Below are 15,470 nucleotides of genomic sequence, written 5' to 3'. Positions count from 1 at the left end.
AATTAATACTTGAAGTAAATAATTAAAATTCCTTATAGTAATTATACTATTACCCTTGAGCTATTTAATTTGATAAGAAATTTTAAAACTTTCCTTATACTTGAGGAATTCATTAAATTAATAAGGTGCTTAAAGAAATATGTTTGATTAGATTAACCATTAAATGCCCTATATATTACCCCTAATCAATCTAAAATCCCCCCTTCCAATAAGATACATCCATAAAATCTGAAACCTGAATTTCTAAAACATATATCCAGAAATATATATGTTAAAATTCAATTTATCTGTACAATAAATAACTAAAATTCCTTAAACTAATTATGCTACTACCCTAAAGCAATCTAATTTAAATATAACGTTCCATCTAAAATGTGCCTATTGTATGGATACCAGTCTGTCTTCATTCCTGTACACATCTTCCATCCCCACGACTCTTCTAGAAGCTTAAAATAATTTTGCTGAACCGAACCCAGAGAATTCTTCAGCCTCGATGCAGAAAGCAAAACATCAAAGCTTCTGACTGCATGAGGTGTTCCCACAGAAAAATTGCTGGGGGTGGAGTAATCAGTGAGCACATTATTCACCAGCATATAGAAATTGCAGCAGAAATTCACAACTCACTAACAGAAGCCTCCCTTCCTGTCAGAGCTTTAACCCGTGAGATCTGAGAAAAAGTCAGGACACCGAAGAGGTGGAACATGCAGGCAGAAAATTAGGATTCTCCAGTTGGGACTGAGGGTGAAACCTAATGGAGGAGTTTACAAGGTTTCAAAGCGGCAGAATACAGGGCAGTAGCATAGCGACCTTCAAGTCTATACACCTAGATTAAAGGCTTGACTAGATGTGATACTGGCCTGATCCCGCTGGTGCTGCAAGTAGCAAACCTTCTGCCTGAACCCGGTCACTGCAGCCGCCCTCTTCAGGCTCCGATTGACACACCCACTGATCTCGGGGGTCCCCTCAAAATCGCAAAACAATTTCTATAGCCGGATAACTGCTCTTCCTTTTTTTTTTCCCCCATCAAAAATCCTGCCTCTGCACTTCCTTTAAGGCGCCGTCTACCTCCTTACTGGCCTGTCCAGCGATCCTCTAAACATGCTAGAAGACCACATTTGTCAACTCCTCCCACTACCTTCACCTTTACCGATTTCTTCTGAAGTATATTATTCATGTATCCTCAGCATGTTTCCCATGAGGACCTCCATTAACATGGGTGGGAACTCTGTGTTTAATAGCCCTGTCATTCGCTGAAAGTGTAAGAGAGATCGAATTCTCTCCAATCACGAGGCACATTGATTGAAAAAAATATACTGTCCCTCATGGTGCCGTTTCAGTTGGAAATCCAAAGGCAGTTAAATGTAAAAACTCCATACATTAAAATAAATAGTTCAACACATCAAAATTCAGCTTTACTTCTCCAAAGCTCAAAAGAAAATAAATAATTAAAGACTCGATTCATTCCAGCATCCATACACTCTTCCCCCAGTGTACCTCTCCCAGTTGACAAGATTACGCACTCAGTTCATCTGTGTCTCTTGCTGAGAAAGAAACTCCTTCAACTTCTCAGGGTCTTCAAACTGATAGAATTTATTTTTATAAGTAACCCTCATGATTGCAGGATAATAATGCCCATATATTGCCCTGATCTCCTTTAATTGTTACCTTCAATTGTAAAAATTGTTTGCGCAGATTTCACTGTTGCCTCTCGCAAAATCCGGAACAAATATGATCTTTGAATCTTTGTAAGTCAGATTTTTGGTCTCCTTTGCCACTCTTAAAATTTCTAAAGCATGCTGGAAACGAAACAGGTGAAATATTAATGGTCTAGACCTGACTGACCATTAGAGCTCCTTCCCTGAGATCCTATTCCTGGGACCCCTTTCAATTTCTAATGGCACTTTTAAATTAAGGGGGAGTATTTTTGGTATGAATTTCTTCCAGGAAAGTTATAGCATTCTTTCTCTCCACACCTTCTTTTAATCCCAGTATCCTCACATTGTTTCTTCTTGAACAATTTTCAAAATCTACCATCGGTTTTTTCCATGTCCTGAAGAACCCTGTGGTCTTTTTTTATACTGCAGGCTGCTCCATTTCCACTTTCTCCACTCGGGTTTCTATCTGTTCCATTCTGGGTATGTACCAATTCCACTTTCTGTGCCAAGTTTGCCACTTCTTCCTCACCGCTACCAGTTGATCTATATTGTCTTTCATCACTAATCTAATATTTCTCAGCTCCTCAATAGCTCTATCATGTCCAGATGTCTACAGGCAGGGGAATTCTTGGAAGAAGCGGGCGGATCTTCCTTTAATCTATTTGCCTTCCCACCTGTTTCATGCTTGGTTTGCTTATTAAAAGCCATTATTATAGCATCTGTATCTATGAGACTAACATGTTTTTTTGTTACATTAGATCTTTTTGGACCCCTGTTCGGTACAGAAATTAGATAGTTCTCAGTCTACAGATGCTGGCAACCGTCATCTCAATGTAGGGACATTGGATCATCTACTGTTCTATTGTCCTTTGATACTTAAAATTTTGGAGATCCATTTGGGTCAAGTGAATAAAATATTGGAAAATCAGTGGGCATTGGATATACGATACCGTGCTATTTGGCACGTTAATGAGGGCTAAAGGCCCAATATCGTCCCATAATAATAAACTTCCCTTTATTATGATGAGAGTTTGCCATACAACTTATTTTGAAGAACTGGAAAAAACTGGGACCAGTTAATTTATAAATTTCCTGGTGGGGAATACTTTATGCTACATTTTTAAAATGAACGTAGTGAATTGCTATACAGCAGGGACATTATAGGAAATTTAAGGATGTTTTGGAGCCATTGACAAAATTCTGTAAGGAGTGATAATGAATTTTGCCCTTTGAACATACACGTCCAAGGTGGGTGGAAAAAATACTTTAATTTAATTATGGTTGAGTGTGCAATTGTTGGGTTATTTAGAAGGGGGGAGGATACATGTATTTGCTATGAAAAATAATTTGATTGAATTTAAAATATAAAATGTCTGTACAGTAAAACCTTGGTTTGCGAACATAATTCGTTCCAGAAGCATACTAGTAATCCAAAGCATATATCAAAGTGAATTTCCCAATAGGAAATAAATGAAAATGCAGATGATTTCGTTCCACCAACCCAAAAACTTTAATACAAAATACTATACGTACTCGTATTGCAAGACCTCGCTCATTTAGAACAGTCACTACACTTCTGCAGCGTCAGAGAGAGAAGAACCATCGGCTCAGTTGTGATGATGTGACACGTGTATACCGTATGTTCTCATATTGCAAGACTTTGCTTGTTTAGAACAGTTACTACACTCTTGCAGCGCCAGAGAGAGAAGAACCATCGGCTCAGTTGTGATGTGTGTATACTGTATGTACTTGTATTGCAAGATCTTGCTTGTATATCAAGTTAAAATTTAATAAAATGTTTGCTTGTCTTGCAAAACACTGCAAACCAAGTTACAGTACTTGCAATCCAAGGTTTTACTAGTATAATATGTTGCACTTATTTTTAGCTTTAAAATGAATAAAGATTAAAAAAAAAAAAAAACATTAACTCTATATTGTAACACCTTTACAGAAGCTCATGTAAACTGCTCTGAATTGACTCCCCAGTCATTAGTAGCAGTGTAGATGCTTTCAATAAACATAAACTACACCCTCTCTGAAGAATATAACACAATGTGATGCCTTCTAGCAAGCCTTCTCCGGAGAAGCCCCCTCACTTTGTAATGCACTCTCTGAAAGACTTCAGGAAGCAACAGATTCAGACACACACAGACACCCTCTTTACATACTATAGCAAGACATGCTTATTCATCCCTACACTAGCAGAGATAATTTCAAGCACCATTCTGACCTGCTGTGCAAAGTTGTTTAAATTAGTCTCCTGTTACTCTTATCCATTTATATGCTCCATCTTTGCTTACATCTTAATGTTTTATTGTGTAATGTGTTGATATTGTAATCCACTGTGTAATTGTCTATTGCATATGCTTGACTTATTCTTGCTGTATACTGCCATGAGTGAATTCCTTCAAAAAGGCAGTTAATAAATCCTAATATTTAAATAAAATAAATAAATGTCATTATTAAGTCTTTGTTCTTGTTTCCGTGTTTGATTATCATACGTAATTTTCAAATGTCTTGCATTCTTCTGGTTTCCTAAGTGTGAAGTGATTAATGGCGAGGTCTTCATCTGCAAAATGTTCACCTACTGAGCTGTCATTCTGTTTCTTCTCTGTAAGTGTTTTATGTTTTAGAATTTCTTCTCTTAATTATTGCCTTGTTTTTGCCTTTTATTTTTGAGTGATAGCTGTAGGGATTCTTTAATACATTACTTCCGTGCAGCCTGTGCCAATACAGTATTGCAAGAACCTACAGCTATTTTTATGGGAAGACATTCTAAAGCAAAGTTCATGTTCAATGCTTTTCTGTGAATGTAGTGTAACATAATATGAATTCAAAAACAAATGTGAAGAAAGATGCTTGCACTAGAACCATTAAAAAAAAAGAAAAAAAAAACCCAGCAGCCGACTGTCTACATCTGTATTTACCTCCTACAGTTTAGACATAAATATAGTTTTGCTGCATTGAGTGAGAGCCAGTTCAGACGGTTGATTTTATGCCAATAACATGCTTCTAATCCAAGGAAATTGCTTTGAAAACTGGCCAAAAGAGTCTGATGAAGCACAAAAAAGTGTCTGGCTACTGCATATCACAGCTGTGTCACAAAACAGACACATCAGATTTAGATACCTGACAAGAGCAAACCATAATGAATAAAGGAAGGGGAACATTACCGAGAGGGTGTCTGATGGGTAGTTGTAAATAAGATCTATCGACATTTGTGCACACTGATATAGGATTGCTCAGTAAATGCCAGTAATTGGAGACATAAAAGAAACAAAAGAAGCTTCCAGTTTTGTAGCATCTGGTATACTGTCAGAATCCACAGTGCATCAACTCATAGTTAGAGCCCTGCTAGAAAGAAATCAAAATGAGTCCAGACTAATTTCATCAGTTAGATATGGGTGATTAAAACAAAAAAGCATGTTTTATCTTTCTCTCCCTTTCTTCTTTTCCCTCCCAAAAAATGACTTTTGAAACTAAACAAGTGTCCTGTATTGTTCCCTTTCCAGTGAAACCTGGAGGTCCCGATATCGAGAGCTGGGGAATATCATTCAGAGAACATGCCCAGGCTAATGGTTTTCAGTAGTCCGAAGCTACTGTGGACATGGGATCCACAAACTTTCCACACTGCCTCCACAATGTGCCTCATTATGCCAGTGAGTACTGTCTAGAGTGTCTGGTTTCTAGATGTCTGTGTAAAATTGATTGCCTATTGTACCCTTTAGATGAGTCTTATCATTTGGAAACCCAAAATACCAGAAAAACAAAAATTTATCTACCATAATAATCAACAATGTGACTAAGTGTATTCAGAAATGCTTAAATAAATATGTGTGTATGAATGAGAGCCCTCATTTTAGATGGGGTCCTATCAAAGAGTAATAAAATATTCTAGTGCATACCAATTACTCTAAGGACCTCAATAGTATGGGCTCAGTAGCCCCAGATAAATGTTAGTGGGCTTCTCATTAATGCCTAGTGCTATACGTGAATAAAATTAATCCAGAGGTGTAAATAGAATATTTTCTACATACATGTAGCAGTCAGTTAACTATTGCATGTAATTTCAATCCAGTATTCTGTTCAAAAACCTCAACAATAATGCAGATGCAAATACAAAGTTCAAGTTTCATTAAAATTTGATTTAGTTGCCTACCAAATTTTCTAGCGATATACAATAAAGTAAAATATAAGTTAAAACAAATCCAATACATTGCTTGCATTGCAAAGACAGACTAGACAAGTTGAAACCAGAGAGGGGAGAGAATTACAATTATAACAGGATAAAAGAACAATAAAGGTAAGAACAGAAGGCTTGGGAGTATGGAAGGTTGTGGCCTGATTGGGTGTGGTTTATCTATAGATTAAAGGCAACCTTGAATAAGAAGCCTTTGAGTTTGCCTTGAATCAGTCCAAGGTTTTTCCTCTGATATGGGGTGGAAGGGCATTCCAAAGCTGTGGTACCGTAACCGAAAAAATGGTCTTAGTGTTTTGTATTATTATCCTCAGCAATGGAATATATAGTAGATGTTGATCAATCTGTGTAAAGGTGTGTAATGGGAATCAGGAGCTTGTCTATAAATAACAGTGCTTTGGATGGATGTAGCGCTCCTTTTACGAGAGCTGCGTTAGAGGTTTAACGTCGTAATAGCGTGCGCTAAACTGCCGGCCGCGCTAGCCGCTACCGCCTCTCTTGAGCAGGCGGTAGTTTTTCGGCTAGCGCGGGGGTTAGCGCGTGATAAAAAGTGCGTGCGATAAAGTCGCTAATGCGGCTTCGTAAAAGGAGCCCATAGTGTTTTGAATGATAACAGAATTATTTTATATGCTATTTTGTGTGTAATAGGGAGCCAATGTGACTTTTCCAAAAGTGGCGTTACATGATCAAATTTTTTAGCATTAATTTATGGCTGTGTTCTGTATTATTTGTAAGCGTCGTATTTCTTTGAGTGATACCTTTTAGTAGCACATTACAGTAGTTGAGCTTAGAGATCAATGAGTGTATCAGAATATTTAATGATTTTGATTCCGAAAATTTTGATACCAACCGGATCAGACGAAGTTTATGGAAGCAGGATTTAAAGATATTATTGATGTACCGTAATCATGATATGAGAGTTTTTGATCAAAGATGACTTCTAGGATTTTGAACGTAGAAACTAATTGTAAGGAGTTGCCGGCAAGGTTGATGGAGTGCGCAATGTTATTTCTTCTTTCCAGGGAAAAAGCATGGTTTTGGTTTCATTTGTTTTAAGCTAACATGTTGTTTAACCAGAGTCTAATGTCTTCAAGTTTTTCATTAATAATGGCTATTTTTTCACTATCGTCTTCGGAGTCTAAGGTATATGGAATCTGGTGTCATCCGCGTAAGCAAAAGCAGAGAATCCGATGGATTGCAAAGGGTCATAAGTGGTGTTAAAAAGATATTAAAGAGGAGTGGTGAAAAGATGGATCCTTGTGGAATGCCATATTTATTATTGTAAGATTCAGATGTGGAATCATTAAATGAAACCTTGGATGAACGCTCAAAAAAGAAGTTAGGTGAATGTCATATAAATTCACTTATCTTGTAGTAAATAATCAAATAATCTGTTATCTTGTAGTGGAGAGTCAAATTCCCCCACAAAAAAAGGGCTCAACAGAGCTCAGTTTTGGAGTAGCCATTCTTTCCTCAGGAACCCTTTGAACTTCAGATCAGGATGAGAGCAACTCTATATTCTGCCTTCAAAACAGAAGAAATGATTTCAACCCTTTCTTGTGGATAAAAGTTTGAGTCAATGACGTCATAGAAAAACCTTTATTTAACCAGTTTATAATCAAACAATTGTATGCCGCTTGATCGAGTTATTGAGACCAATAGGCTTGACAGTTTTTAATTCAAATATCTAGTACTATTCACAAATTTGTAAACGGGCTGTTCCATCTCATTTATCAGGTAACAGAAGTTGCTCTATGACTAGTTACTGGAAGTCATGGATGTCCATTTCAACATCTTATCACCAAGAACAGATTTGGTTTTCTCTCACCATCATGTTCATTCACAGCATTTTCAGTTGCTGTAGTCGATATATTTCTCCGTCGTGGCTTTTCATTTATTTTCACACATTTTTCATCAGGACTTTAAATCGGCACATGTGGTTGTTGTTGTTTTTCTTTAGAGGTCCCCATTATACTCTTTTAGATTATACATTATGAATCTTCACTCTTGAATTTTGACGTTTATACAGTATGAGTAATGTATATGTATACCTCTAGTCAAGATGTTACGTTTATTATTATATTATTTTATTATTTGTTTAGTTGTATTTTATCCTCGACATACAGCCCTTTTATTTCATTCATTTTGTATAAGGGTTTAAGAACAGAATATGTTTTATATATATACTAGTCGTTAAGCCCATTACATTAACGGGTGCTAGAGTATATGTCTGTCTTTTTCTTTCTGTCTCCCTCCCCCTCCATTTCCCTGTGTAGCGCTGTCTCTGCTTTCTTCCTCACTCTGCACTCTCCAGCTGTAACATTACTGCCTCGGTTTTTCTCCCTGCTCCTGATCCTATGTTTCCTTGTAGGTGTCTCTTCCCTTTTTTTTTATTCCTTCTTCAGTCTCAGTTCTTTATGTGAACATTCCCTTCCTCAGTCTCTCCAACTGTAGCTCTCTTGCCCTCTAAGCCCCTGCTGTGCATGTCGCTCCTGATCCCCTTTCACTGACCTTTGTGACTGCATAATTTTTGTTATGCCGGCTGGGTTTCCATGGCAACCCTGCTCGCTAATGCCCCGAACTCTCGCTCACAGTGATTGTGGTCTCTTTGCCACCTTGGGGTCTGTGATTGTGGGGCCGTTTTCTTATTTCCTCATGGGCAACTGTTTTGCAGGCTAGTGGGTGTGAGCGGCCGGGATCGCGAGCAATGCCCAATGTTCCGTTGCCAACTGTTATAATTGGGGCCTTGACTCCCTTAGTTCTGTTCGAAGTTATTTTTAAGTTCTAAGCCGCGGCAGCGGCTTCTCTCATGATCCCTGCCTACGTCAGAAGCCGCCGCAGCTTAGAACTTAAAAATGACTTCGGTCAGCACATTACCTTGCGTTCTGCGAGTGTGGTGGTCTCTGATCGGGTCCTGTTTGGTCTGCCACTGCCTGGAGGAGCTGAAGAGCAGGGAGGCCCGCGTACAGATTCTCTGCCGGCCACTGTCACAGCTAGGCGCACATGCGCACTCCTGCGGCCACAGACCTATGGATCATGGAAGCACGCAGTTCAGAGTGCGCATGCGCGGCTAGGGTTTTATTATATATACTAGTCTTTAAGCCCGTTACATTAACGGGTGCTAGAATATATGTTACATTACATTACATTACATTACATTAGTGATTTCTATTCCGCTTGTACCTTGCGGTTCCAAGCGGATTACATTAGAAGATGGCTGGTCATTTCCAGGCGATGACAATACAATACTTTACATTACTTTACAAATTTTGCATACCTTACTTTACATGACTTTTCGTACATAACTTTACGTAGTTTTACATTCCTTTACTTTACATTACCTTACAATACTTACATAACTTTACATTACGTTATTTTACATAGCATAACTTTACATTACCATACAGTACTTATATAACTTTACCTTACGTTATTTTACATAGCATAACTTTACATTACAGAGAGCTAGATTCTGTTTATAGGTGGAGGTATCGGTCATTTTGAGATATTTGGTGGTTTCAATGTTTCCGGGTATGTATTGACGTATCGTCATAGCGACTTTATAAGATGTTGCCTGAGGGGAGGAATTGCAGGGAAGGTGTGGAGGGGATAGGAGATGAGGGGAGATTTTGATATCTTTTCAAAATGCTTTATAGTCAGTAGTTGTGGTCAGCAGTTTGGAGATAGTGGGGTCAATTTTCGCCGCCTGTGTAGCAAGTAGGTTGTCGTATAGTTTTTTGCATCTGGTGCCTTTGAGTGGAGGGTAGGTGAACGGGATCTGGGTTCTCCTTATTCTGGGTGAAGGTTTCGGTGTAGGCGGCATGTTTTAGGTAGATAGGTACAGTTCCGTTTAGTACTTTGAATAGTAGACAGTATAGTTTTCTTGCTCGTATCGATAGCCAGTGAGAGTCTAGATAGGCATTGGTGATGTGATCATGTTTTCCTAGCGAATAGATGAGTCTGAGAGCTGTGTTTTGTACTGTCTGTAGTTGTTTAATCATGTAAGTGGGACAAGGTAGATAAAGGATGTTGCGGTAGTCTACAAGTCCTAGCACTAGTGATTGGACTATGATCCTGTATTGTGCTTTGTCAAAAAATTTTCTTATTTTCCGCAGGTTGCGCATGGTGAAGAAAGCTTTTTGGATAGTTTTGTTGGTGTGTATCTGCATTGTGCAGCACCTGTCTATCGATACTCCCAGAATTTTAAGCGCGGGCTGTATTGGGTATTTGATTGCATTTGCCACCAATTCAGTTAAGGTTGGTTCTTTGTCTTTTTCTAGCAGAAGGAATTTGGTTTTATCCGTGTTCAACTTCAGTTTGTGGTTTGTCATCCATGTTTCTACGGTTTCCAATATTGTTTTCAGGCGTCCTGATGAGTTGGGGTCTTGAATGTTGAAGGGGAGAAGGATTGTTATGTCATCTGCATAGCTGAATGATACTATATTTAGGGTGTCTAGGATTGTGCCTAGGGAGGATACGAAGAGATTGAAAAGTATGGGCGATAATGGAGATCCTTGCGGTACTCCGCAGGGGTTTGACCAAGGGTCCGATATTAGATCTTTTGACTTTACTTTATAAGTTCTAGTTTTAAGAAATCCTTGGAACCAGTTGAGCACCCTACCTGAGATCCCTATGGCGTCTAGTATCTGGAGTAGAATGGAGTGGTCTACTAGGTCGAAAGCTGCTGAGAAATCTAGTTGGATGATTAGTATTCTGTTTCCTTTACTGAGGTGCTGCCGGGCTATATCCATTAGAGATACAAGCAGTGTCTCTGTGCTGTGGTTTTTTCTGAATCCTGATTGTGATGGATGAAGTATGTTGTGGTCTTCTAGGTAGTTGGAGAGATATTGAGCTACGAGACCTTCTATTAGTTTGACATATAATGGGATTGAGGCGATGGGTCGGTAGTTGGCTGGGTTATTGGTTGGGGCTTTGAGGTCTTTCGGTATTGGGGTGATAATTATCTCGCCTAGTTCTGATGGGAACTGGCCATCAGTGAGGGTAGATTGTATCTAGTTCATGAGGCTGGCTTTGAACTTGATGGATGGGGTTGTTAGCAGGTACGATGGGTAGTTATTCAGATCACATGATTTTTGACTGTATTTGTTTGTATAGTCGGTTCAAGTCGGTCCATTGTACTTTAGGGAAGTTAGACCAAGTTCTGTCTGCTACTAAGGCTTCATCCATTGTTGGGTTTATTAAAATCTCATCGAGGATGGTTAATGAGTTGTTGAAGGTGGTTCTGATAGTGGTGATTTTGTGCTTGAAATAGTCTGCTAAGTGGTGGGCTGAAGGAAATTGGGTTCCTTGGGTGGCTAGGAAAGGTTTAGTGTCAGTGAGTTTTCTTACAAGATTGAAGAGTACTTTTGAATCTGGAGTTTCAGTTCCAATTAGTTTGGAGTAGTAGGCTTTTCGTTTTTCCTTTAGTTTGATTTTATACTGTTTGATTTGGTTTCTCCATGCTGCTTTAGTTTGGTCTTGTTTCTGTTTTTTCCATATTCTTTCGAGGTGTCTACAGTGCCTTTTTAGATTGAGTAGTTCGGAGTCGAACCATTTGTCTGAGGGTCTACAGATTTTGTTTTTAGTTTTTATTGGGGCTAGCTCATTCAATCTAGATTCACTTAGTGTACGCCAGTGAGTCACAAATTCTTTGGGGTTGATGTGGTCGATTGCGGGGTCTACCGTGTCCCAAAATGTAGTGGGATTGATTTTCTGTCGTGTGTTGATGAGTGTTTTTTGAGGTGCGGGTTTGTGGTTGTTTTGGGCCCAGTTTATAGTGAAAGTGTATTTGTAGTGGTCTGACCACTATGTCTGTCTCACTCCCTGCCCTTGTGTCTTTCTTCTTTTCTTTCTGTCTCCCTCCCTCCTATTATTTGTCTTTCTTTCTATTTGTCTGTCTTTCTGCCCCCTATGCAGCATTTATCTCCCCTTGTCCACTTTCCTGTACAGTAGCCATATCAGCATTCCCTCCCCCTCCATTTCCTTGTGCATCAGCATTTCGCCCCTCCCTATTTCCCTGTGCAGCATTTTCCTCCCTCGGGTGCTAGAATATATGTGTGTGTGTCTGTCTTTATTTCTTTCTCTCTCTGTCTCATTAGCCACTTTTTCCTGTCCATTCTCCCTTCTTTTTACCTCCCCTGTGTCCACCACCACCCCTTCACTGCTCCCCTTATCCAGCAGCAGCCCTTCTCCCTTTGTTTTACCCTCCCCCCTGTCCATCAGTACCTCTTCCTGCTCCCCCTGTCCAACAATAGGCATCCCTTCCTTTTTATCCCCCCCTGTCCATCATCACCTCTTCCTGCTCCCTCTGTCCAGCAGTAGGTCTCCCTTCATTTCCACCCCCCCCCGTCCATCAGCATCTCTTCCTGCTCCCCCTGTCCAGCAGTAGGCCTCCTTTCATTTTTTTCCCCCTGTCCATCAGCACCTCTTCCTGCTCCCCCTGTCCAGCATTAGGCCTCCCTTCATTTTTCCCCCCTGTCCACCACCACCCATTCAAGCTCCCCTTATCCAGCAGCAGTCCTTCTCCCTTTGTTTTACCTCCCCCCTGTCCATCAGCACCTCTTCCTGCTCCCTCTGTCCAGCATGTAGGCCTCCCTTCATTTCCCCCCCCTGTCCGTCAGCACCTCTTCCTGCTCCCCCTGTCCAACAATAGGCCTCTCTTCCTTTTTCCCCCCCTGTCCATCATCACCTCTTCCTGCTCCCATTCAAGCAGCCTGTGCAGCAGTCTTCACACGCTGCTTCGGGTTCTTCTACTGCCCTGATTTACTCTGGCACGTCCCTGATGACTATCATCAGAGACGCGGCCAGAGCAAATCAGGCAGTAGAAGTGCCTGAAGCAGCGTGTGAAGACTGCTGCTTAAATCGCCGGGTAGGTAGTCGGGTCAGCGGCAAGGGAAGGGTGGTGAGCGGTAAAGGACTCCTGTGGTCTGTTGCGGAGGGCGGCTCGGCTCCATTTCTTGATTCTTTCTGGAGGGGGGGGCAAATGCGCTGTGTTGGGGGGAAGGGTAGGCAGACGCGGGGACCGGGTTGCGCGTTTTCACAGCTTCTGTGGTGCCTGAGCTGCAGGAGAGGGAGCGGGTTGTACGTGGCGGGGGAGGCCCCGACTTCCTGAGCTGCAGCTTCTTCGTCGTTGAAAGTCGCCGCCGCTTCAGCTCCTCTCTCGCAGCTGTGTAATTTTTTTTTTTAATTTGAAAGCCGCCGCCGGGACCGTGCATGCGCAGTCGTATTTTCGCAACAGATCAGGGAACACGTTTTTTTTAGTGTGCATGCGCGGCCTACCATTTTATTATATTAGATACTAGTTTTTTAGCCCGTTACATTAACGGGTGCTAGAATAGATGTGTAGACTTAGGCATTTCTTTCTATATGTCTGTCTTTCTTTCTTTCTCTCTCCGTGCCCCCTTTCTTTCTTTCTTTCTTTCTTTCTGTCTGTCTGTCTGCCTGCCTGTCTGCCTGCCTGTCTGTCTGTCTGTCTGTCTGTCTTTCTTTCTGTCTTTCTTTCTTTCTCACTGGCCCCGTCTATCTATCTGTCTTTCTTTCTGTCTCTCTTCCTGCCCACTGTCTGTCTTTCTTTCTGTCTCTCCCCCCTATCCAGCAGCACCCCTTCTCTGCTTCCCCTGTCTAGTAGTAGTCCTTCTCCCTGCATATGGCTCAGTGTGTGGGAGGCTGGGGGCAGGGTCATGTCCCTTTTTTTTGTCTTCACAAATGTGGAAACCCTAAGTTAACCCCTTTTTCAACATCTCCCAAGTCTGCTGCTGCTCACCTGAAAAAGAAAAAATAAAGGCGGGCCCCTCAAACGCTGACGGTCTTCCAGTACCCTGCCTGCCCCGCCCCCTCTGATGTGTCCATTCAGCGAATGGCCCTGAAAGTGTGGAAACAATGGCAGTGACAGAGGGGGGAGGCGAAACGCCCTGGAAGAGGGGGAGAACTGAGAGCGCCGGGGGCGGGGTACAGTTAAGGGGCAGACGCTACCGTTATGCAGGAGAGGGGAGACAGCTGTTGAAGGCAAGACAGGTTGAACTATTTTTAGAGCTGGCCTGACACAGGAAACCTCTTCCAGCTTGTGGGCCCGATTCGAAAGGGCTTCGAGAGCCCGGGTCCCCATGCTGCGTTCAACGGCAGTTCGCACGCCGATGGAGAGAGAGACCGCTCGCGCTCTGCATCCTTCTTCACTCCACCCACCCGGAGGAGGGGTTTGGAAGCCAGAGGCGGCAGGGACCAATCGCAGCACCGCTCCCGCTGGCTGCACATCTGGGCTATTCTGAGCAGAGGCAGGAGGGCTGAAAATGTGACTCTGGGAAATTTCGGGGCTGCCATGAGCGGCCGGTCACTGTCAGGGGCCGCAAGAAGCGCTGCGCTGGGGCTGCGATCGCCTGGATAGCGGTGAACTTCGGCCGCTGCCGTGGTACAGCAGATAAGATGAAAGGGAGGGAGGTTGTCGGGGGCGAAGGGTGTCCCTGCCTCCGATTGCATGCGGGTGGATGGGGAAAAAGGGCCCGGGGAGACCGGAGGAGCGGAGCGGGCTTGTGGAGGTGATCGGTGGCTGGCTGCGGTCCCGCCTGGTGTCCTGGTGACGTATTAAGTGCCCGTGCGCATGTGCACTCTGCCGGCCACATCCCGACAGATCAGGACTCAGGGAACACGGGATTAGAGTGCGCATGCGCACTTAGCATATTATTATATATATATATATTTTTTTTATTTTTTTTTATTTTTTTTTTACTACATTTGTGATTTTAAATAGACAAACATACTATTATTCATCTTTTTTAACTTATTATTATTTTAAAGTTGGTTCTATATATTTAGAGATTATCCACATTCTTTTAACCGCTTGGTATGTACCATTTTACTTATTAATCTTTACTCAAACACTTTTACATGTTATTTCACCATATGGATTCAGTAATTCCTTAATACTGTGCCATCTAATATAATAAAGAGCTAGCCGCGCATGCGCACTCCTATTTGCGTGTTCTGTGCGCTGTAGGTCTGTGGCCGAAGGAGTGCGCATGCGCGCTAATACGTCACCAGCCTATCGCCTCCACAAGCCGGACCGCAGCCAGACGACAATCTCCGTTCCTCCTGCCGCCGCCGATCTCCGTTCCTCCTTTGCCGCCCATCCCCTTCTCTTCCCGCGGGCCCGAATGGCGATTCCAGCAGCATGTGCATCAGTCTTCACACGCTGCTTCGGGCCCTTCTACTGCCCTGATTTGCTCTGCCGCGTCTCTGATGATGTCATCAGGGACGTGCCAGAGTAAATCAGAGCAGTAGAAGGGCCCGAAGCAGCGTGTGGAGACTGATGCAAGCGCTGCTGGAATCACCAACTTTGTAGTCCGGATCGCGGGAAGGGAAAGGGGGGGTAGAGGAAACGCTAATGCTGCTGCACAGGGAACTGGTGGGGGGGAAGGGAATGCTGCTTTGGACAGACAGATAGAGAGAGGAAGGGAAACACAAAGAAAATAAGAAAGACACAGGGGCAGGTGCACAGGGAACTGGTGTGGGGGGAGGGAAATGGAGGGGGATGGAATGCTGTTTTGGACAGACAGACAGAGAGAGGAAGGGAAACACAAAGAAAATAAGAAAGACACAGGGGCAGGTGCACAGGGAACTGGTGT

The 15,470-nt window shown here is 42.2% G+C and overlaps 1 protein-coding gene across 1 annotated transcript in view; it reads left to right on the top strand.

Moving 5' to 3' along the window:
* Positions 1-15,470, top strand: part of METAP1 (methionyl aminopeptidase 1) — a 212,090-nt gene that overhangs the window by 184,487 nt on the left and 12,133 nt on the right. Inside the window, 3 exon segments of the mRNA XM_033957361.1 lie at positions 3,037-3,046; positions 5,180-5,282; positions 5,284-5,314. Of these exon segments, the coding sequence (XP_033813252.1) occupies positions 3,037-3,046; positions 5,180-5,282; positions 5,284-5,314 (144 nt within the window).

This window comes from Geotrypetes seraphini, chromosome 1 (assembly GCF_902459505.1).
Source record: "Geotrypetes seraphini chromosome 1, aGeoSer1.1, whole genome shotgun sequence".
Lineage (NCBI taxonomy): Eukaryota > Metazoa > Chordata > Amphibia > Gymnophiona > Dermophiidae > Geotrypetes > Geotrypetes seraphini.
The sequence above is the reverse complement of the archived record's forward strand: the minus strand, read 5'-3'. Positions and strand labels throughout refer to the sequence as shown.